Source organism: Fusarium phalaenopsidis (assembly GCF_050370095.1).
Source record: "Fusarium phalaenopsidis strain FUZ10S chromosome Unknown contig_32298, whole genome shotgun sequence".
NCBI classification, from domain to species: Eukaryota; Fungi; Ascomycota; class Sordariomycetes; order Hypocreales; family Nectriaceae; genus Fusarium; species Fusarium phalaenopsidis.
Window position 1 is genome coordinate 2,384,104 of NW_028145407.1, and position 22,628 is coordinate 2,406,731.

At 53.5% G+C, this 22,628-nt stretch overlaps 6 protein-coding genes across 6 annotated transcripts; 5 read left to right on the forward strand and 1 right to left on the reverse strand.

The window, feature by feature from the left end:
• Positions 1 to 2,519: 2,519 nt before the first annotated feature.
• LRP88_07296 (uncharacterized protein) lies at positions 2,520 to 3,335 on the reverse strand (the record flags this gene model as incomplete). The annotated part of the gene is made up of 1 exon (XM_083243827.1): positions 2,520 to 3,335. The coding sequence occupies one exon, from the start codon at positions 3,333 to 3,335 to the stop codon at positions 2,520 to 2,522; it is 816 nt and encodes a 271-aa protein (XP_083101051.1).
• Positions 3,336 to 7,507: 4,172 nt separating this feature from the next.
• Positions 7,508 to 8,328, forward strand: LRP88_07297 (uncharacterized protein; the record flags this gene model as incomplete). Its single annotated transcript, XM_083243828.1, has 2 exons — positions 7,508 to 7,746; positions 7,797 to 8,328. 2 exons carry the CDS (start codon positions 7,508 to 7,510, stop codon positions 8,326 to 8,328), a joined length of 771 nt encoding a protein of 256 aa, XP_083101052.1.
• A 2,243-nt stretch (positions 8,329 to 10,571) lies between these two features.
• On the forward strand, positions 10,572 to 11,767 carry LRP88_07298 (uncharacterized protein; the record flags this gene model as incomplete). The annotated part of the gene is made up of 2 exons (XM_083243829.1): positions 10,572 to 11,141; positions 11,189 to 11,767. 2 exons carry the CDS (start codon positions 10,572 to 10,574, stop codon positions 11,765 to 11,767), a joined length of 1,149 nt encoding a protein of 382 aa, XP_083101053.1.
• A 1,279-nt stretch (positions 11,768 to 13,046) lies between these two features.
• On the forward strand, positions 13,047 to 14,995 carry LRP88_07299 (glutamate--tRNA ligase GUS1; the record flags this gene model as incomplete). Its single annotated transcript, XM_083243830.1, has 2 exons — positions 13,047 to 13,420; positions 13,474 to 14,995. 2 exons carry the CDS (start codon positions 13,047 to 13,049, stop codon positions 14,993 to 14,995), a joined length of 1,896 nt encoding a protein of 631 aa, XP_083101054.1.
• A 1,552-nt stretch (positions 14,996 to 16,547) lies between these two features.
• On the forward strand, positions 16,548 to 16,994 carry LRP88_07300 (uncharacterized protein; the record flags this gene model as incomplete). Its single annotated transcript, XM_083243831.1, has 1 exon — positions 16,548 to 16,994. The coding sequence occupies one exon, from the start codon at positions 16,548 to 16,550 to the stop codon at positions 16,992 to 16,994; it is 447 nt and encodes a 148-aa protein (XP_083101055.1).
• Positions 16,995 to 19,981: 2,987 nt separating this feature from the next.
• On the forward strand, positions 19,982 to 20,713 carry LRP88_07301 (uncharacterized protein; the record flags this gene model as incomplete). Its single annotated transcript, XM_083243832.1, has 1 exon — positions 19,982 to 20,713. The coding sequence occupies one exon, from the start codon at positions 19,982 to 19,984 to the stop codon at positions 20,711 to 20,713; it is 732 nt and encodes a 243-aa protein (XP_083101056.1).
• Between the last annotated feature and the right edge of the window lie 1,915 nt (positions 20,714 to 22,628).

A 22,628-nucleotide genomic window follows, 5' to 3' on the forward strand; every position in this document is an offset into this window, starting at 1 on the left:
GACATGTCTCTTATGAGACGATTGAAGCTGCGGTCAGCCTTAAAGACTGCGTTGAAGGCGATGGGAGAAGTCCAGGTCAGCTGAAAGAGTGCGAAGAGCTGAAAACCAATCTGATTCAGGCCAGAGCCTTGCGACGAAAAAAGACATCCATGGATGATACCCCTCACCAGGAGGCCCAATCATTTGTCGTGGCCAGTCAGCTTGTGTGATTTACCACCATCAAAATGTGCAAAAAGAAATGAGGGACAAAAGTCTGAGAATCGTCACAGGCTCAAGTGATGCCTGAATCTTTCAACCATCTACCTCAATAACGTTTTCCAGCCACCATGACGTCGACACCTGATGGCCACTATCCTACAGCTCGAAGTAATCCAGGCGATGAGAAATCTGCGATATATCACTTGGCGAGCCAGTGCCGACAGCGTTTCGAAAGTCTCTCACGTCAAATGGAGAGCCCGATCGACATGCAACATCATCTCTCTATCATCAATCATTCACAGGGGCGTTTCTCTGTCTGGGCCAACAATATAGGGGCACTTAGAGACCCAAAATCTACGAGCTCTCTGGACTACCGTCTACGCGACGGGATGCAGATGCGCAAGAGTGTGACAAAGGCCTTAGTGGACATCAAGGAATCAGCGGAACGGGGTAGGTTTGTTGCGTTTTCTGTTCTTTTTTTCACTTACAAAATCTCTCTAGCAAAGGCTATAGCCGCTGGTGAACTTCCAAACCGCGACAATCAATCGTTCGAGCCGTTTATGAACGCTTCTGCAGCCGACCCATCCCCGAGAGCGTTTCAATTTGATCCCCTTCTGCCCAACACCCATTCTCCAGTTGATGAACCGGTAACAACCGAACTTGATGAGCTTTTGGCCAGTATCCAGGCTTCAGTGGATCGGTTGTTCCGGCTTTCTATGCTGATCCGTCGCAGTCGCCCTCGGGGGCGTCAGTCCACAGAGACAGGAGCCCTGGGAGTAGACCCGTCCATGGATATTCGGCATGTCGAAGACAAGTTCCCCAAAGTAAAAGAGGCGGAATGGCTAGCTGAACGTCTTGGGATGGCCATAGCTAAGCGAAGGGCATTCATTTGCTATCGCCAGCTACACCACCAGCGATTGACAGAGCAAAGTCAAGATTTGGCGGAGGACAGCAAAGCTAGATCCCGAAGAGCACCATCCACGATTGCCACTACATATGAAGAAGGCTCTATAAATATAGAGCAGCATGCAGCCAAGCTTCTCGAGCCCAGCATCATCACCGAAGCCAAATCCTTTGCAACGGCGTTCGGGGCCGACGAGAATGGCGATCTCCGCGTACCAGACCTAACCCGACTGGAATTTCACGGCATTCAACTTAAGTATTTCAGTACCTTCGACTGTCCCTTCTGTCGGACTATACAAACAGTCTCATCTGAGCGCGAGTGGAGGTTTGTTTCCTTTTGCCCCTGTTGACATGCGGCGGCTAATGATAATAGGAGACACGTCTTTACCGATCTTCAGCCCTACATCTGCACCTTGGAAGGCTGCTCTTCGGGCTCCTTCTCCAGCAGACATGAGTGGTTCAACCATGAAATCGAGTCTCATAGGAAACAGTGGCGCTGTGCAAAGTGCCACAGCAGTAAATTCACTTCTGCGTCCAGCCTTCGTGATCACTTCGACTCGGTCCATCCAGGATCTTTCACTAACTCTCAGTGGCCCTTGATACTAAAAACCTGCGAGCGGCCACTGAGGAATTTTGGGCCTTCCTCGTGCCCTCTCTGTTTCTCTTGGGATCCGCCAGAGGGCAAAGCATACAACGCCGAAGAGTTTTGCCGTCATCTCGGGTCTCATCTTCAGCAGCTCGCTCTGACAGCCTTGCCAATTGCGATAGAAGGTTTAGTCGTTCTCGATGACGGGGATGTAGAAGAAACCGATGATTCTGATGTGCCAGACCCATCTTTAGGACCACATGTACTCGCGGTGGGTATCCGCGAGGTGGTGACGGACGAGAAAACCAACACATTCGAGTTCATAGTGAAAGCTCGTTTCAAAAACGAGGAATTCTGGCGGTTGAGGAGAGAATACCAGGACTTCTACGACCTCCATGTCAGCCTCCTGGACACAAAGCTTCTTCAAAAGGCGGACAGCTTGGGGCAGACTCTCCCATACATGCCTGGTCCTGTCGGAAATGTCACCATGTCCATCTCCGAAGGCCGCCTGAAACATCTGGATACATACCTCTCTTATTTGGTTAGGCAGCCAGCTCACATTTCTCGCTCGAAGCTTGTAAGGAACTTCTTTAAACCACGGGTGGCGGACCGCAGAGCGACTGCAAACTATTATGACGAATAGAGGGACCCAGTTTGGCAAGGCAAGTTGTCGGTGTTCTTATTATATAGCCAGGGTCGCAGGAAAGGACAAGATCAGATGAGTACTACTCGTGAGCAACAGTACTGGGTATTCTTGTTATTATAGGTATCTAATGGCCCATTCAAGTCATTCTGTCCTGATTCATTTCAAACAATAGCGCCGTGGTTCTCGTCAATCCTTGTACGTAAACACCGAAAACATGCCCAGCGAGAGCGCCTGCAGCCGCCGCAGCCAGGCCAGGAAGCTGTGCAGCCAGCAGCTTGATATCTCGTCCCGCAGGCTCTGCACCAGCTCCTCCAGGCCGGCAGCCCTCTTCTGCAGCGCCATGCCGCCTGCCCTCTCCTCCTCGAGCTCTTGCTTCAGCGCCTCGAGCTCCTCCCGTAGTGAGTTTGCCTCCTCCCTCGTCTGGTCGAGCTCCTCCTTGAGGGTGGCGTTTTCCTGGTCGAGTTTATCCTGGGCTGATAGGAACTGCTGGCCCTTGACCTGCAGCGACTTGTTGGATCGCCTCAGCTCGGAAATCTCCTTGATGCCCTTGTGCTCATCGACTTGGGATGACCACCCTTGCTGGGCGAGCTGGTCGGCCAAGTCTTTATTCTTCCATGTCAGGAAGCGGTTAACCCAGTCGAGCTTTGAGCGTAGAGCCTCAATCTCGGCGCGCTTATCAGCCAGATCAAAGCGTAGTAGGTGCCGGTGGTGTTGGTTGGCTAGGTCTATGATGGACTCCCAGTCGGCGACGACATCTGGGGCGTCCTCCTCATGTTCGGTGCAGAGGCAGAGGCCGGCGAGCTGGTCGAGGATGACACTGGAGGTAGCCTCTGGGCGTGAGCGGGACAGCTGGTTAAGCAGACGGAGGATCTTAGGGCGCCTCTCGCGATGGGCAGTGTCACAGGCCGAGGACAGGGCGAGGCACGAGTAGCCCTCACGGCCGGGCCCGCGTCCGCGGCCGATGCGCAGCAAGGCGGCCGGGTCCCAGTAGTCTTCGGACATTGCTCCACAACATGCCCGGGCTCACGTGGTTATGGTGAGTGAGTGAGCCGGCGGTCACAGACAGCACACGGGGAGAGGGGGTGACGAAAAAGTCGGCGAGGATTTTTTGCTGCATGCGAGAATTTAAAGAGGAACAAAGGTCGGATTAAAAATGGCTCAATGGGAGGAGTTTGCACGATGGGGCGGTCTGGAAGCCTCCATATCCCTGCGCTACCTGCGCCGCGGGGCCAATGGCGAGCCCCGCAGCTCACCGACTGTCAGTTAGCCGCCCATATGAGGAATAGAACGGACGCCGGGCAATGGGAAGGGTGCTTCTACTGCAGGACACGGTTTTGGACGGAGTAGATCTGGTACGATGATGGGAATTGGAGAGTTGGATCCGGAGCATCTCTGCAGTAGTTAGCAGTAGTCAGGGCATTAACTGTGCCAGACGAGAGACCCAACGTCCCGGCGATAGGTTTCCACGTGCTCAGCCCAGGTCAGACCCAGTGTCAAGCGCAAAAATATCATGAACTATCAAGCGCCGGCTCAGGCACCTGAGACAAGCCTCACACCAACTGGAAAAAGGGCAGCTGACTTGAACTAGTGTCACCTCGGACGCTGTGCGTGTTATCACATTGTGTGTGCGCAAGGTGTTGCAATCACTTCATATCACATCAACTTTTTGAGGCATGTGCAGACCACAGAGATATTCTTTATCTCATCCGCGTCATGTGACACGATCCAACAGCAACCACCAAGCTGATCATCTGTGAGGCCTGTCCAGATCATGCGACTCGCAAGGATACCCCGCAACAGCGACAAACGCCTGATGCTGATGCTGATGCCTCGCACAGCAGCGACCACATCCTCCTGCTCAGCTCAGCAGCTCAGCTCAGCCCCCAAGGCATGATATAATTGTACATGCGCGGTCCTTGGTTCTATCGTCCCGACCCGCCCCAAGACTGCCTATCTCTGGTGGATCAGGCAGACACGTCACACCCGACGCGCTGCAAACAACGTGTCCCTGCCCAAGCAGCAGCAGCGCTCTCGTGATGGAGCCCAGGATCACCATGCCCCCGGATTTGTTGTGCATCGCGTTATGCCTCATAAGGCTGCAATGTCGTCATTCCGTCCCGACGCCGGTTTGTTCTTTAAAGGCCCCTGGTTTGACGTCTCGAGCCTCTTGGATTTAGGTAGGTATATATCGCCTATTATCTTGCCCGATACAGATACGGGAAGGGCACCCTTCCAAGAATGCCCGGCAGATTCTCTTCGCTGAGGCGATCAACGAGATCAAAAGGTCCCGTCTTATCGTCGAGCTCGCGCAAACCGGCCACGCTCTTTGGCTCGTCCAAGTCTCGACCTTCTTCCTCCCATGGACAACCTCCAGGCGGGGGGTCGTTGAGACCTCCCACGCTGGGAGGAAGCTCGTCTCGAAGATCCAGGTCCCATGAGGCCAGTCGTCGACCCCGATATCCCCCAACTTCGAGCCCGAGAGATTCCTACTATGGCCGTCCCAAGAGAAAGGAAACCCGTTGGCGGTCCGTGTCGCCTCGCGCCCGACCACCTCCGCCCAGACCAACGGATCGCGTTCTTCGACGTCGCATGAACAGAGACTCTGATATGTCCGCCGACGAGGACAGCAGGCCTGTCTCTCGTCGGCCATCACTGAGTCCTCCCCGTTATCGCACCGATCGACCTCCCAGACAAGAACGCCCAAGACCTCCAGCTCTTGGGCACGAAGCACCACCATCGCCATGGCCACCGTCTCCGAGGGTGCCGACGAGCGCACGTCCCCCGATGAGGTCATATCCAACGGATAGTTATAGACCAGATGCCCAACGACGACCGTCGTATGATGCGCCGCGCTCCCCAAGATATCCTCCTCGGGCACCGAGGCCGTCGCCTCCTCCGGGCTATAGACCAGCACCTCATCTCGCTTCAGAGATGCTGCGCGGGAGGCCCAGATCAAGAGATAGATCGCCGCTGCGCCGCCATCATGACACCGGCCCCTCCACCGATCGGGAAAGGAGACATCCCCCTCCTGGCCCGGCCAAACCACAGGCCGCTCCTGAAAGGCCAGCCAAAACTCAAGCTGCTCCCGAAAGGTCGGCCAAGCATCAGGGGCTCCATGAAAGGCCGCCCATCAGGCTTCCGGACAGACCAGCTCCCAAACCTGCGGCCACATCTGCCGAGAAGCCTACTGGGAAGCCTGCTGAGAAGGCCTCTGAGAAGTCCAGCGAGAAACCCGCTGAGAAACCGGCTCCAGACCAGCACAAGAGCAAGTCAAATGAGTTTCTTCAACATCTCCCAAAAGCGCTCGCAACGTATATTGGCGTCAAATCCTTGAATGAGCACGCCGACACGGCCAAAGAGTGGGCCGACTGGTTCATGAACATCCAAAAAGCCCCAGATGAGATGCGCGGTCTCTCTAGCAAAGTGACTGCAGCCAAGGACACCATCGACCAGATCCAGAATACTATTACTGCACGTCCCGATCTGCTAGAAGGTGACAGTGCCGATGCTCTTAGGCAACAGATCGAGTCGGCCATCAAGAATGCCAAGGTGGCCCTGGACAAGATGACCAAGCTTCTCCAGGACCTGAGCGATGATGGCCTGGAAGGGACGGTGTGGGAGGGTTTCCACAACTTCTATAGCTCGTATAGATACAAGAATGAGTGGGAGGCCAAGATCAAGGCAGCGGACGTCGATCTTGAGAAGCAGTTGGGAACTCTCAACTCGCTCATGGTCAACATTTACTCGTAAGTGCCATCCGGAGTACTCACAGTCGCTCACGCTGATGGGACCTAGACGCGCCCTCATGAAGCCAGCACCTCCAGGGATGAGTAATCCACCTCCGCCGCCAGGGTCGAGCAAGCCATCTGCCTCTACGGAAGCAAGACGGTCGTCTCATGGGCACAGCTCGTCGAGAACAAGGGCTGGATCAACCGGACTGGACCCTCCTCCGATGGGTCAATTTTACAGACCTCCAAGTCCAAATCCGACGCCTGTGCCGGAGGACCCTGCGGAAGAAGCGGCTCCAGAAGCCGCAAGCTCCGAGCCTGCATCCAACGAAAAGACGCCTCCAACCGAGGGACATTCTGAAGAGAAATCGCCAGAAAGCAACACTGACAGCAAACAAGCTTGGTCAACTCCGCCAACCGGAGCCCCGACCAAAGATAACGTCCAGGCCGATACTGATTCAACTCAGGCACCGAAATCCCCACCTAACGCTGCTGCACAGCAACCGAACGAGCTGTCAAAGGACAAGCCCAAGAATGAGGAACCCACACGCGAGGAGCCTCCTCCGCAGCCAAATGCTACAAAGGCCAAGGCGCCTAAACAGCGAGAGCCAGCAGACGATCCCGAAGATGTGCTCCTTGATGCCGCCTGGAATGGCGACATCGGCGCTTGCGGAGAAGCTCTTCGCATCGCATCGCCACTGACGCGTGACCTTCAAGGTCTAACACCACTGCACCTCGCGGCAGAACGTGATCATCTTGCCATCGCAATGCTACTGCTTGATCACGGCGCTGACTGTAACGCCCGCGCCAACGGAGGTCGAACGCCATTGCATCTTGCGGCGAGGTTTGGCTCAGCGGCCATGGTCGAGTTTCTCGTAGATGACGGTCGCGCGGACCCCAATGCGAGGACGAACGATGGACGTACACCTCTGCACTACGCAGCGAGTGCTGCAGTGGACGGAGACGACGAGAGAAGAGAAGTCGTCAGGATTCTTAGAGATTGGCGAGCAGACCCGACGATTGAAGATAACAAGGGCAGAACGCCTCGAGACCTCGCACAGAAGCGAGACTATTGGGACGTCTCATCGACGCTGAGGAGAGCAGAGAAGAAATGGGAGGAGGATCACAACCCAAATTGGCTTCAGCGACACGGATTCATGAAATAGAGCTTGAGACACTGTAGAGAAAAGCTTGCAGGAGCGTAGATTTAACATGACTCGTTAATTGACTAGACTTGACTCAATCAGTGCTTCTGGATCGTGAGACAATTGATGGTGTTGCCCAATTCTCCATTCTCCCTTGCGGGCCAAAGGAGCCATTGACATTCACTTCACGTGGAGTGACCCCACTGATGTCAGCTCACACTTATTACCCCTCCCCCTCGTCCATCATTCGCAACTCTCACGACATCCATTCTCTTCTGTGGTATCAAGCATCTTCTCAATCATGGCTACCAACGTGAGCAACGTGACTCAATTCTCTCATCTCACTCTCAACGAGGGCGTCAACGCCTTTGACGAGTCGACAGACGCCGCCAAGGCCATTTCCAAGGTCCTCGACTCGACTCTCAAGCAGCCCGGCGCGAGACGTGTTTACACTGGTGTTGAGATTGAGAATCCTTCTACTCTTTGGCTTTTTATTGATTGGGAGACTTTGGAGCATCACAACACCTATCGCAAGACTGCGTGAGTGCTCCCTTTTTTTACTGTGAGGGTTGGGTACTGATCATCTGCAGCGACCATAGCCCCATTCTTGAGTCTTTGGATCCTTATGTCAACTTCAACAAGTACCTCAGCAAGCACGTCACTGTGAACCCCCATCCCCCGGAGGACGTCCTTGACAAGGCCCGATCACCCGTCACCGAGGTTCTCCTCGCTTTCTTCCCACCAGACTACGACGTGGCCGCCCGCGCAACCGCAACACGTCGTCTCGAGGAGTTCGCCGGCCGCGCACTCAAGACGTCGCCAGACTGGCGTGGCATCAGCTACGGCTGGAGCGTGGAGAACGACGTGCCCGTAAAGGGCGACGAGGAGAAGACGGGCAGCATGCTTGTCGCGTTCATCGGATGGCCGAGCGTCGAGGCGCATCAGAAGTTTAGGGAGACGCAGGATTTCAAGGATCATATTGGGTTGCTGAGGGAGATGCCACAGTTGATCAAGTTGAGTGCTTTTCATGTTAGTTGCTTGAGCAAGGAGGGTGAGGCGGCGCCCAAGGCTGAGGAGGATAATCATGGGCATGGACATGGCTGTGGGGAAGGGTGCTGCTGAGCGACTTGTATTAATGAGGATGAATTGAGAAGCGATTTCTAGCTGTGATTATTTTGCTTTGGGCGTGTTGGTGGGTGAGTTGGCATGTCTGTTTAACCAGGCGTGTGTTGTTGAGTTGGCGTGGTGGCAACTTGTGAGCCACTCATCCATGAGTTCTCCTCCAAGCCATTATCTAGAAGCCCAGAGCGCTCCCAGATCCATCCTAAAAGCAGTAGCCACCGGAAAGGTTTGCTCAATCCTCTCCAGAAGTTCAATAATGCAATCGTGTTGCCACTGGTCCCATGAACGCGCGCCGGCAACTCTCAAAGGAAAGAGGACAAGCACGGGGGATATCTTGCAGTTGTCGAGAATCATGCCACTGAGCACAAGGATGGTAGACACGTGCGTCTGGATCTCTTCTTCGCTCAGGTTTGGGACTGGGATGCTCATGTTTTGCCAGTGGACGATTTCGTAGTCGAATACTCCCGAGAGGTAGATGCTTGTTGCTGAGAAAAAGACTTCTGCTAGGGATAGAAAGTCATCATCTGCAGTTGTTTCGCCTTTGAATGTTGATGTTGGTGTTGATGCTCCGCGGTTTGCTTGCCAGAAAGCAAGGGCGTGTCTTAAACGAAATCCTTCTACAGCGATGTCGTGGGCTTCATCAGCTATGCCAGCTGACTGGCCATCTTGAATCGAGCAAATGAGATTGCTTGCTCTGAAATTCCAAAAGGTCAGTTGATTGCGTGGCTAAAAGAAGTTGAGAGGGTCTTACCGAACTCGTAGTGTCGAGCACAAGACGATAATGTCCAGAAGCGCGTCGAGGGGATGCGACCGGTCATCACTTTCGAAATCTTGCAACTTTGCTGAAAGGTTCTGCCATCCTGGGTCTGCGAGAAATGTAGGCTCATTAAATATGATGGCTCGACAAACCTCGAATATCCTGATTTCTGTAAAGAACCTCTTCCCCAGGCCGGATTGAAAGGCCAGTGGACCAGTAGCAACAAGAGCACTAGATGTACCGTGGACAAGATGCTGGACCCAGCCTTGGCCTGTCGTGTCACTCATGAGCTAGATAGTGTCAGCATGGGTCAAAAATCATGAGTCTTTCGGGTTCACCTCAAACAATCCCAGCAAGTGGGTGGTCCATAGAATGCTGTGTCGGAGGTTGGGTAGGCTTGCGAACTGGTTGAGGGCAGTCCGCAGACCAGCCACGGATTTTGAATAGTGATTAACAGCAAAGCGGTAGCTTTCGGTTGAGTCGATACCTTCTGCCGATCTGGTTTTCGTTGCTTGCATTGCCCCAAGGGAGAGGACTGCATCTCGGAGATATTCCCCCGACGATGAGCGTTGTATCAACTCTACAATGTCAGTGGGGAATATGTTCTTTTGCGTAAACTTGTTCCTTAACAGAAACGTATCGAAATAACGAAAGAAGTAAGCCGTCCTGTCGGTCCGTGGGGTAATAACGAGCTGGGGTGCATGTCGGCAATCGGATTTGACCAAACCAACAGCCGTCGCATGGTTCCCATGGTCAATCTTGATCCGAGCAACCTTGTTCAGCACCGGAGAAAAGTCACAGACTATCTGCCGCCGCTGACAGTTGCTGCATGGAAAAGTTCCAGAACACTACACCTTGATTAGACAGTTCGCCCAATGGATTCAATGGACTTACTTTCAGGTGACTTGCTGAGCATGCAAGACAGCGAGATCGCTTCTTTCGCCGATCGAACGGACCTAGAGGCATTTCTGCAGGTGAATTCTCAGGTAAGGATTCAAGATTCCCAGCTTCAGGGTCGAGGAGGTGAGCGTTGGGGTTAAACTTGAAATGGCATCGATTGAGCGAGACTTGACGATACCGGATTAGGAATCGATTGGGCGGCGCTAATGTAGCGTCGAGTCACTCATCCAATGGTATTCTTAGCTTGGATCCGCTAGCATGGGGCGCGCAAGGCTTGGGCTTCAGCTTTCGTCAGCTTGAATTGTTACTGTGGGACGTAATTCTACGAACAAGACGTTCATGGGCGTTTTAAAGATGAGTTTTCGGATTGGCATCTTGTAAGCTTTACGCAAGCTTCGCTCGATCTTGTCCCATTTGGGGATTTTAATGTTTGTCATTTCTTGCAGATGACTTTGTTTCCACTTCAACGCAGCCTCACTCACGATGCGGCATTGTGTATATAAGTCGGTCCTCTCTCACGATGTATCAATATCATCATCCCAATCATCTTCTCTTCCCTCATTATCTCTCATAAACAACTTTCAACATGTATCTCTTCGTTCTTCTACTCTCATTCCTCCACTTTGGAAATGCCCTCCTACTTCCAAACCCGAGTGGTCCATACCCCGTCGCCCTAAAGATCAACACCATGACGGACAACCACCGCATTGACCCATACGCCCCGGATCATCAGAAGCGACGCATTCTCACTTCAATCTTCTGGCCCGTTGACTCCAAGTCCTGCTCGACCAAGCGAGTTCCATATATGCCCCCCGCCACAGCGGCTGCATACGGAGCTCAGGCTGCCCAGTTGGGTCTCTCCAATGATACTTTCAGTGTCCTCGAGATGGAGGTGTGCAGCGTTTCAAAGACTTCGGCCTGTCAAAGCAGTAGCGGCCATAAGGAGGCCAAGTTCCCACTCGCCGTCTTTTCGCCCGGATCTGGAAACTCTCGACTTCAGTACAGCGCCATGGCCAGGTCTCTTGCTAGTTATGGCTATGTGGTGGTTTTGGTGGATCATCCCTACGACGCGGCTATTGTCGAGTTTCCTGATGGAACTATCATTGCTGGGGGCAACATTCCCGAGGACGAGAAGAACCTCGAAAAGGCAACTCAGGTGGGAAGTCATTCCTCGTAAACCTGACCACAACTAACCCTTTACAGGTTCGAGCTGCTGACATCTCTTTTGTCATTTCTCAAGTCGAAAAGTCTTCCTTCCAGAACGAGATCTTCAAGGGTCTGCCAGGCAAGGTTGATTCCAAGAAGACCGTTGCCCTTGGCCACTCCCTAGGTGGTGCCAGCGCCGCAGCTGCCGTCCTCTCAGACTCGAGGATCAAGGGTGGCATGAACCTCGACGGTCGTCTCTTCAACCCGGTTCTCAGCAAGGGACTGAACAAGCCTTTCATGCAGCTCGGCCGACCCAACCATCGCTCTGAGGACACTACTTGGGTCAAGTTCTGGAACAAGCTTACAGGCCCTAAGATTGAGCTTGCTATTGCTGGCACGATCCATGGTTCCTACCTCGACACTGCTCTAGTTCTCAAGACGTTGGGTCTACCCAAGGAAATTATGAAGCAAACGGTGTCTATTGTTGGAAGCGTGGATGGGGAGGTCTTGCAGAAGACCGTTTCCGAACTTCTTTCCGCCTTCATCACTTACACGTTTGATGGCAACAAGGCTGCTCTGCTCAAGGCGGTCAAGGGAACTGAGGGCGTGTCTATTGTCAAGAGCCAGCTACGATAGATGCATTGCAGTGAACTCATTCGTGTTGTAGATGGGAACGTGGACTTGGAGTTTTCGATGGGTGGTGTTGTTACCTATAGATTTCTTATGTAGATTTTACTATCAAATATCATTTTACAGCATCTGAAGGTCAACTACCTCTCAGGAGCCATTTTGTCACACAACTCGCCGCCACTCCTCAAACCAGCCGGGTATCACGATCGTGTCGAGGACTCGAGATTCTAAGAGATTCTGGAACGTGGGGCAGCTGGAAAGTTTTGTGTTTCATGCCTTCTCAGTCGACGGAATGAGTGGAGTTGAGGCCAATCCACTGGGATCATGCCGGCTTAGGAGTAATTTACTGCTTTCTTTGAGAGCTGTCATTTGAGAGGCCGGCAGAAGTCACTAGGCAACGGAAATCAACAGAAATTGTAAGGATTGCTGTGCGATCAATGCTCAATAACGGCTATTTGAGAAAAGTTATTTTTGCAACATGCCGGAACGTTGAATTGACTCCCGGTCGGCAAGTGAACCAAAACCGGGCCAAAGCCGGCGGGTCAGGTCCCGGGCTTCTGGGTCCGGAGCAGCCGAGCCGAACCTTGGACAGTCAAGGGTAGGTAGGCAGGCACACTGGTCGCGAATCGGGCAGCTCGATTGAGGATTGGCCGATGAGCGGCCTCTCTCCGTTGTCGGGATGACTCTGTCAGGGGCAATTATTCCATGCGTTATAGAGATCAGAACACATCTATGTCCTGGCAATCAAGGCTTTGAAGGAAGAGGCCGGCTTCGGGTTTGGGTGGAATGACCATAGCATGATCTACACTCGTGGAACCGGGAGTAATTCTGCGGTCTGTGAGGTTGGATGTAAAAGTCGGAGGCTGTGAAATGAAGCAAAAGTGGAAAATCAAAGCATTTCAACACCGCAAAATGAGATATACATTGAGGCTCTAGCAATTGCATGTACCTGAATCTCCCGTTGCAGGGACTTCACCAACAGAGTGGCGGCATTCGCAGGATCTTATCAGACCACAGCAGTCACGTGTTTCTTCTGAGTCATCCAGAATCACCCCGCCAAAATCTTTGACCCCTCCAAATTCTTGGCGGTCAGTTGGGGCACGACAGACCTATTTCTGGCGACAATTTCCACCCTACATCTTGCATCTGCATAGACGGGTACGAGACACGAGACACGAAGACGAACGAAGACGACGAACAAGAGACGCGATCCGAACAGACCCATCTCCGACTATCCCTCACACACTCCATCATTCATCACCCCCACCCAGACACCCCCGCCATCATGAGCTTCGACGCTGAGAGCGCGGCTCCAGTGCTCGCCGCCGCCGACTTCAAGACCACCGGTCCCTTGATCGCCGAGCTCGACAAGCACCTCACCCTCCGAACCTACCTCGGAGGCTACAGCCTGGGAGAGGCCGACGAGAAGGTCTGGACTGCCCTGCGCACCAACAAGGTCACCATTGGCCTCGTCCGCAAGGGTAGCTACGCCAACGTCACACGATGGTTCAAGTTCATCGAGGAGGCTCACCCCGAGCTCAAGGAGAAGCTCAACGAGGGTAAGGCCAAGTCGACCGAGAAGCGCGGGGGAGCCAACTACAACATTGGTCTCTCCAACATTGAGGATGGAGTCGTGACCCGATTCCCTCCTGAGCCCAGGTAGGTCTTGACGCCAGGTATAAATCGCGTGACCATACTGACTCTCTCACAAGTGGTTTCCTTCACATCGGCCACGCCAAGGCCGCTCTCCTTAACGATTACTTTGCCAAGAGCGCCCCCGACGGCAAGGGCAAGCTCCTCGTCCGATTCGATGATACGAACCCCTCTAAGGAGAAGCAGGAGTTTGAGGATGCCATCCTGCACGACCTAGAGCTAATGGACATCAAGTATGTCTCCGTCACCCACACCAGCGACTACTTCCAGGAGCTGTACGACATTGCCGAGAAGATGATCCTCGACGGCGGTGCCTACGCCGATGACACCGATCCCGAGGTGCAGAAGGCGGACCGCATGAACCGTCTCCCCAGCAAGCGACGTGACCGTCCTGCCGAGGAGTCTCTGGCCATGTTCCGCGAGATGAAGGCTGGCACTGACCTGGGCCGGAAACACTGCATTCGTGCTCGCATCGCCTACGACTCGAGCAATGGCTCTATGCGAGACCCCGTCATCTACCGATTCCCCAACTTCAAGGACAAGGAGCCGGCTCCTCACCACCGCACTGGCTGGGACTGGAACATCTATCCTACCTACGACTTTGCCTGCCCCGTCGTCGACAGTCTCGAGGGCGTCACACACGCTCTGCGAACAACCGAGTACGCGGACCGTAACGAGCAGTACCACTGGTTCCTCGAGAACCTCAAGCTCCGCAAGGTCAACCTGTGGGAGTTTGCCCGTATCAACTTTATCCGCACATTCCTTTCCAAGCGAAAGCTTACCAAGGTGGTGGACACTGGCCGTGTCACTGGCTGGGATGATCCCCGTCTGCCTACCGTCCGTGGTATCCTCCGTCGCGGTCTGACTGTTCCCGCCCTCCGCGAGTTCATGCTTAAGCAGGGCCCTAGCCGAAATGTTGTGACAATGGACTGGACAACCATCTGGGCCATCAACAAGAAGATGCTCGACGCTGTTGTCCCTCGATACATGGCGATTGAGAAGAAGGACGCTGTTGCCGTGACTGTGACTGGAGGCCCCGAGAAGTCGTACAAGGAGGAGAGACCCAAGCACGTCAAGAACCCCGAGGTGGGCACCAAGCAGGTGACGTTTGGTCCCAAGCTCATCATCGATCAAGCCGATGTTGCCTCGTTTGCTGATAACGAGGAGATTACCCTGATGAGCTGGGGCAACGCCATCGTGCGGGGACTGGACAAGTCTGAGACGCCGATCAAGGAGCTCAACCTCGAGCTGCACCTTGCCGGTGACTTCAAGACGACGGACAAGAAGGTGACGTGGTTGGCCTCTGACCCCGAGAACCTGGTGGAGGCGGAGCTCTGGGAGTTTGGCTACCTCATCACCAAGGACGTTTTGGAGAAGGACGACAACCTGGACGACTTCCTGGCGGAGAACACGGCGACCATGACGGAGGCGCTGGTCGACGCCAACATCAGCTCGCTCAAGGAGGGCGAGTTCCTCCAGCTGGAGCGCAAGGGCTTCTTCCGGGTGGACAAGGCTCTTGGCCAAGGACCCGAGGGCCGTGCGGTGCTGTTCAAGGTTCCCACAGGCGGTCAGAAGAACTAGAGCTGTGTGTATGTAGTAGCGAGGATGAACGACTAGTAGATACGAACAAAAAAGAGACAGGACGAGCCATGACTGCACATCACCATTTCAGCTTTTGCCAATCGTATGGTTTCTAGGGGTCACGCCGACTGTGCACATGATGGTGATTGGTGGTGATACTGATGTGGATAGCTTCCCACTCTGGCTTGATGTCATGGCCTTGAGTTGTGCCGAATTGGGCATTGAGCTTGAGGTGTCAACTAATTTGTGCAAGTTATTCATTCAGCTCACTTGGCCGAACAATGCCTGCAAGGGATGTCAGACACGAGCGGGACTGGTAAGAAACAAGGCCGTAAGTCTGAGATGAAAGGGTCAGGGAATGGAGACTGCATAAAGAGTCATGCCATTGAGAGACATGCAGCTCGTCCAAGCAAGTCAGCATAAAATAATCACGAGATGAACAATTCCATTATCGATAGTGCCCGAAGCTATAGGCGAAGGGAGCTATGACAGGGCTAGCGATCAACACGAGGGGAGACGAACAGGGGGTACTTCATCCCCACTGGGCGGGTTCTAGAATAATCGGCTCAAGGTGACGTGCCATCAGCATCTGTTCCCTCGGGAAAGTCAAGCACATGACGTAAATGCCTCTTGACTTGTATCCGTATCCATCTGCCCACAGGGTTGAACGATGCGGTCACGGGGAATTATTCTTCAAAGTAAGGTCCCGTTTAAGCTTGCTAAGAATAGCATCAGCATCAGCCGCCTCTTTGTCAGGGACCCGGCGGTCAAGTTTATGTGTGGCGTATTCGGTCTATGAGAGTCGAGACTCTGCTGCACTACGGCACGCTACTGAACGCCTGAACTTGACCTTGAGGGCGAGATGGAAAAGCCCCTCACAGTTGAGGGGGAGAAAAAAAAAAAGGAGCATTATGATGGTATGGCGGGGACCTTTTGCATTCACGAGAGTCTCTTGAGGGTAGAGATCAGCGGGATAATCCACCGACTCTGACGTTGTTGAGCGGAAGAATCGTGATGTGAAGGACGGAATAAATCCCCGCAAAAAGGATGATGAAGGGGGGCCGAGGTTTGCGGGGGGTTCCCGACTTGGCAGACGGAGGTCCGGCACTCGCACCCCGATCGAGACGAGACATTGGGAATACGAGCAGGCAGGGCAATCTATCCCAGACGGGGTCCTCTCTCTCTGATGGGGTTAGAACATATGCACTCTTAGAGACTCATTCAGCGATGGTCCGGCGCCGCCGGCTGACTGATGGGGAACCAGGGGATCGTCTGATGAATACGAGATACAGCTGCGTTTGCCGATCACCTCGTGTAGACGACATGATGGGACCTGCGAGGCTGGGTCTTTGGGGCTTGCGGCTGGGAACGGCCGACGATGAGAAGAACTTCAATAGGGATTATATGCATGCCATTGAGTAGAGCCTGAAGCTATATAAACATCACATCCTCCCTCTCAACCAATACTGTCATCATCACCAACAACCTCACTCACATCTTCCACACTCTCACACACACAACACATAAACACAAAACAACAACAACCTTCAACATGAAGTTCTCCGCTGCTGTCCTCGCCATCGTCGCCGCCACCGGCGTCTCTGCCGCTCCCGCCGCGAGCGACTCCGTCTCCATGATGGCCGCCACCCCCCAGTGGACCATCCGCGACGCCAAGCGCTACTGCCGCGCCGACGACTCCATCTGCAACTGGAAGTTCGGCATCGACACCGGCAACGGCAAGGTCGTTGAGTGCCGCCACGACGTCAAGGGCCCCAAGGCTTCTCAGAAGGCCTCTGCCGGCCCCTCGACCTGCGGCGACTTCACCGTCACCTCTGGCTGGAGCGGCCAGTTCGGCCCCGGCAACGGCTTCACCACTCTTTCCGTCGTCAGCAAGAGCAAGCGCCAGATCATCTGGCCCGCTTACACCGACAAGCAGCTCGCCGGTGCCAAGATTGTCAAGCCCGATCAGTCCTACGCCCCTGCTGCCCTCCCCAAATAGGCGCATCGCTTTATGAACGCTCGACTGCGCTGATGGGAGCTTAATCGACAATGGTATACACATGTGGAGGATTGTACCGGTATTCCCTGGTAGTGGCATGTTTGGGCATGACTTGTTTTGTATTCTAATGGCAAAGACTTTGTACATATTAAGATCAGACTTAGAGGCCTTGATCTGGGCTAGCAAATACATCTGAATGAAGGAATATGCTTCCAAAATAGGTATTCAAGTGATTATTGATCGACGTGAACCCTGCTTCCTACTCTTGGCACCGTCATGCACGTTAAGAATACTACATATATCGCTCCAAGTATCGACATCATGATCAGATGACCTTGAGCTAGACAAAAGTGCCCATCTCGATTAAGAGACTGGATCGTTCATCACTTCATCAGCCAAGAGAGGAGTAGGCAACACCTCTGGGCCTAAATCCCCAATACACTTGCACATCCAGCCTCGATTTACAGAGCATGGCTGTGTGTTGTCGCTCGAGACTATAGAGCAGATAGTTGACTTGATCAGGCGCCATTGGCGCAGCGCTCTTTCAAGATCCTAGTGCTGCCTTTATCCCTAGAGCATCTTGTCGAAACTACGCTTGTGTACTGGTGTCTTATGTGTTGTGGGCATGGGCAAACCCGTAATAACTGTGAAAGATGCCTCTACCCAACCACCTCAATTGTCTGATCAGCCATAACCGATACCACCGCGATGTTCGGATTTCCTTGACTCTTTGGCATCCTTGCCGCGATGATGGAGCCAAGAGGAACAGCCCGGCCGCCTAGTTGGGCTCGCACTCGCGATTTTGCTGCTTGCTTCAAAGCACATCGATCTGCTCAAAGTAATCTTGTGGCGCTTGGGTCTTGTATTCTCCAAAGAAGACACCAACCTCGAAGCCTCCAACCTCGGTCGTGGGAATTGTGCTTTTTTGTTGCCGCGCCTGACACTATCTCCATGCTGAGGAAATTTGGACACCCAAGGGCATCGAGACAAGTTAGTACCTCTATTAAAGCCTTCTGTATCTATGTACCAGGCACCTGCCTTACCTGTCGGGCCTGTGAGACTGATGCTATGGCGCAGGCACATAGTGATTGTCGCAAGGTAAAGCAGTTCACACTTCTAATATGGGAGTGTGTCGCGGCCAGCGACGCCGAGGTAAACAAAAACTTAGTAACGCTACTATCTGTGGCGATTCGGATCTGAAGTCAAATTCAGCATGTTCGTTGTCCATCGGCCAGATAAAACTCTCTGCCGGGGAGAGTGAATGGACGCTCACATATCGGGTCTCGACGAACGCAGTCGAGACTGGGCACAGCCAGTCCAGATGCTTCGAGTCCGAGGACGATACCACGAATGTCTGCAAACCCGGGCTATAACAATTAAATAGGCAAGCCAAAAAGTAGTTGATAGCACCCTAGAGTATAGCGTATAGCTGGGATCAGATGCAGCAAGACGTGTGCCGTTCTTGTCCCTGGTGTCTCGGCCCAGCGAGTGTCACCGTGTCACAAGGCGCAGTGGTTTCCTGGCCCAGGTTCTAGATTAGTGCTGGTGGGGACATCTAGGCTTATCATGTACACGTCTTCAAGTGCGATATCTAGACGTATCGTCGGCGTGGGTTCAAGGCGTGCCTACTCGTTGAGCGCACTCGCAGCACGTTCAACTCACAGTCGCCGTCATTAGATACCAGCGTCACCGTCAACACGATGCCAATGGGTTATTTCGGCTCGACGAAGGCGCCAAGGTAGGCGTTGTTTCAACTCTATTTCCCGTCCAGTGTATAAATTGGTCATAGTGCAGTAGGCCTTCCAGTCCGCCCGTTCGTTACACATGACAACGATCCGGCTTAGCACTGCCTGGGTCTGGCAAGGCCATCTTAGTTGCCTGCCTTCGAGTGTCATGCAAAAATTGGAAAGGGTATCTTTTGGCGAGACTCGTCGAACAGATTCCCCAACTCGTGTTGCCTCGAGTGAGCACACATTACGACGACGAGAGTTAGGGTCTGACAGAAATCCAAGGCGGCCGGCAGCCACGCCACACTACATACACTGTCGCCTAGATATAAACCACAAGGATGTCAGAAGCAAGCCCAAGCTATTGATTACAAATTTAGCCCTTTATCTCTTTCTTCATCTTGGATCAAAATGCACTCCCTCGGATTGCTTCTGCTTGCCCTGTGCAGCATATCATTTGGTGCAGAATGCTTCAACCACCAGAAACGAATCCTGAATATTCCCACCGCAGATCAGATTCGTGCGGCAATAACTTCTCCAAGAGTTCTAGAGACTATCTGCAGACGCACTTGGCCGGTGGATGATGAGCAGCAGGTGCAAAACACATTTAACCACGGACGTATGTGATTGAGCACAAAGTAGCTCATATGAACGACCCAACTAACATGTCTGTCGCGTTTGAGTGTGCAGAGAGCCGACAACTCAGTCCCCCTCAGGTATTGCATGGACGCTTTCAAGGACATCATCGCTCAATGCATCGAGGATGCAGGGCTCTGGGGAGGCTTCTGGGACCTTGATGGGGAACTATACAACATCAGCAACTCGAACTACCCCCACAACCCGCTTCTCCCTGGGGACGATGGCGGTCCCAGCAGCCTGGAGCCAAACATCAGCCGTTGTGACTATCCCAAGCACCACCCAGCTGCGTTTGTTGATAGAGGCGCAGCCCAATATCTGGAAGACTTTCTAGTTATCCAAGGTGACGGCAAGTCGTTTGCTCTTCTCAGGTTTCACCTCGCTTGCTAATTTGTCCTTGTTAGACAATTGGTTCTTCGCAATGGAGCGTGGTACTACCAATGGCCAAGGCACGGCCGAGCTGCCCAGCTGCGGAGTCATCGAGGGCGCCAACTGCTCCCCGTCCAAGGACTGTCGCGGGTACACGTCTACCGAGTTCTATTACATCCGGCTTGTCTCGGGCTTGATCAACCAGTTCTTTACCCGGGCCCTGCTGGGGTCATTCTTAACTTGTTCGGCGGCGTCATGACAATTGTCGGAGCCAATATCCCCGCCCCTAAGGTGCCTGACATTGAGGCGGTCCGCAGCCAAGCTTCCGTCCACCTCAAAACCATATTTGACGAGACGAGAAGGTCCATGGCAAATCTCCTCGCCCGCTTATTTGGCAATCGCGACGTCGAGTACTCGCTATCGGGCCTCGTAGACGGCATGAAGAGCAGAGGGTTTCAGGCCGTGGCTGACGACTGGGATCCCACCGCCGTCATCTTATCCATGCCCTGGATGGGCGAGTCCGAATCTGTGGACCTTACGGGCAGCTTGACCGAAGGCGTGCGTTTCATGAACCAGGGACGCGTCGGAGTGACTCTCAAGGCTATGGGTTACCTGGTCATGATGATCAAGAACTACAGCGAGTCTGAATGCAGTGAGATAGAAGGATCCCAGTACATCGACAACGACTGCTATGCGGTGTCCACGGGTTCTCGGGGCTTAAGTTACAAGTTCATGGGCGCGGAAGACATCAAGCTACTACCCGAGAAGTACGGCATCGACATGGTCGAGTCCTTCAAGAACATCCGCGAGTGCAGTACGCTTGGGGATGACCTTGGCGTTGGCAGTCTTACTATATATCCTGCGTGCTTCTTTAATCTAGACTTGGTCTTGCATGACAGAGTCGACGCCTGTGTACGCGGCTCGAGAGGCATTCAGTGGACGGGATCACAACCAGCAATCGAATTGCGTAGGAGTAGTAGCTACTAGTAAATAGAGGTCAAGCCGAAAAAAAGGATAAGACGAACGGAAGCTTGAACAGATGGCTAGCGGCTGTTGTCCCTGGGGAACGGATGCGCCAAAGACGCAAATACGTCATCCCTACCCGGTACAGTATTGTCGCCGTCACGAGGTTTGAGTTGAGAGGGCACATAAAGGGACATCGCTCCACGCATCCTGCGAAAATCTGGATCAAATAAATTCACTTCGGCAGTCGCAAGTCTTGATAGATATCTGAGCCCCAATTGTTACGAAAGTGTACCGCAATATCCAGTCCCAGCTTGCGGGCGCTTGAATCGTCACAAGCCCTGTCGGGTCTGTCGCGTGCGCTTCAAGAAATAGTAATAATAATCGCGGCATGGGTGAGCTTGGGTTGAAAGTGCAGTGAAGAAAATGGGTTTACGAAATGGTTGGCTGAGGGAAGAGATAATTGATCGAGAAGAAAGACCCATTCTTGAATGTGCGCATGTCGTGACACCCACGACGGCGCTGGGAATAGCCTCAATCCGAACCACCAAACCATCAAACCATCAATCTTCACGTGGGCACCCGGAAGCGTCGGACAGCCTTCGGCACATGACACGCATACGATACGCAGAAAAGGGAGTCACCCAGCCCTTGAGACGGAGATGGCGCCAAGCGGAGGTTGCCCGCCAAGACTCCCCTGGAGATGGTCAGTGGCTAGCACCCAAGCCAAGGCCAAGCGGCTGCCTTGTTTTCCTCCCTCAAAATTGCCCCTTGGAGATGTCTATGACGGGGAGAAGAAATGATGGTTATTCTTGGCCTCTCGGCTGAGACACAGAGACCATCAACAGAAGCAGCGGACACGCACGCAGCAGAGTGAAGGCGGCGGTGATACATGGCATGTTTCAGTGGACGGGCAGCAGAATAAGGTAATATTTAAGCATACCAGGGGCTGACGCACCGTGGTCGTGAATACAGCATCGTCGTTGGTTGTCGTGATGGTTTTTGTGGAGGTGACGGTAATTTGAGTGAGGCGCATTAGAGTTTAGCGGCAGCCTTTGCACAGAAGGATGCGGTAGTTATCTAGGGGGGAGACACGGGCGGGACATTGGTGCTACAGTGTGATTGTAGGGGGGGTTTAGGTACTTTGAAGGTAGCGGCTCGTTGTCCAGGGCTTGCGTGGCCCTTCATTCCGGATCCAATTTTTACCCGCTGGCCAGGAAAGGGTTGCTCTCTATTGCTTCTATTGTCATCTGGGGAATTGATCTCTATCACGGCAGACACGGACGTTGCAGGACCTCTCTTTGGCCCTTTCCAAGTATTGACACCTTTTGAGCACCTTTTGCTTTGCTCTCTGTGTGCTCTTTGCTCGCCACTGTCAGCCGCCCGACAGTGCCCGACACTCCGTGCCCAGCTCTCTTTGTCTCGGCGCGTATTTTACCAACCCCTGCCCTGCTCATGACTCTCTTGGATACATTATGATAGGCCCCCCTTGGCTGTGGATCCCAATTGATGGATGTCACTTGGCTCTTGTGTCCCCTCCGGATTGCTCGGTCCCCGGGTGGCCCGTCGATCAAGGAAGAAGCGTCTTGGGTGACGGTGATGCGCAGTAGGGCACACCAAGAAGTCTTGAATCACCGGCTGATACTTCTTGTCCACTGCGTCCTTGTTTTCAGGGGCTTTCCGACCCCGTGTCCTATTACGTGGCTCTCCCTCACACCCGCCAAGACTCTTGGTTCTGCCCCTTGGCGCCGGTGACCATGACCCCATGGTGTCTTGGCGTGAGAAGCCATCTTCGACCTTTGTTTTTCTCACTGAGCCATCTCCAAGCATTTCACTATGCCAAGATGTCCGCCAAGCGCCCTAGCTATTGGGGACTTGGCACCCCCCGTTGCACTGCCCCGATGCCCAGCGTCTTGGCTTTTACTGGCCGCTCATTTTC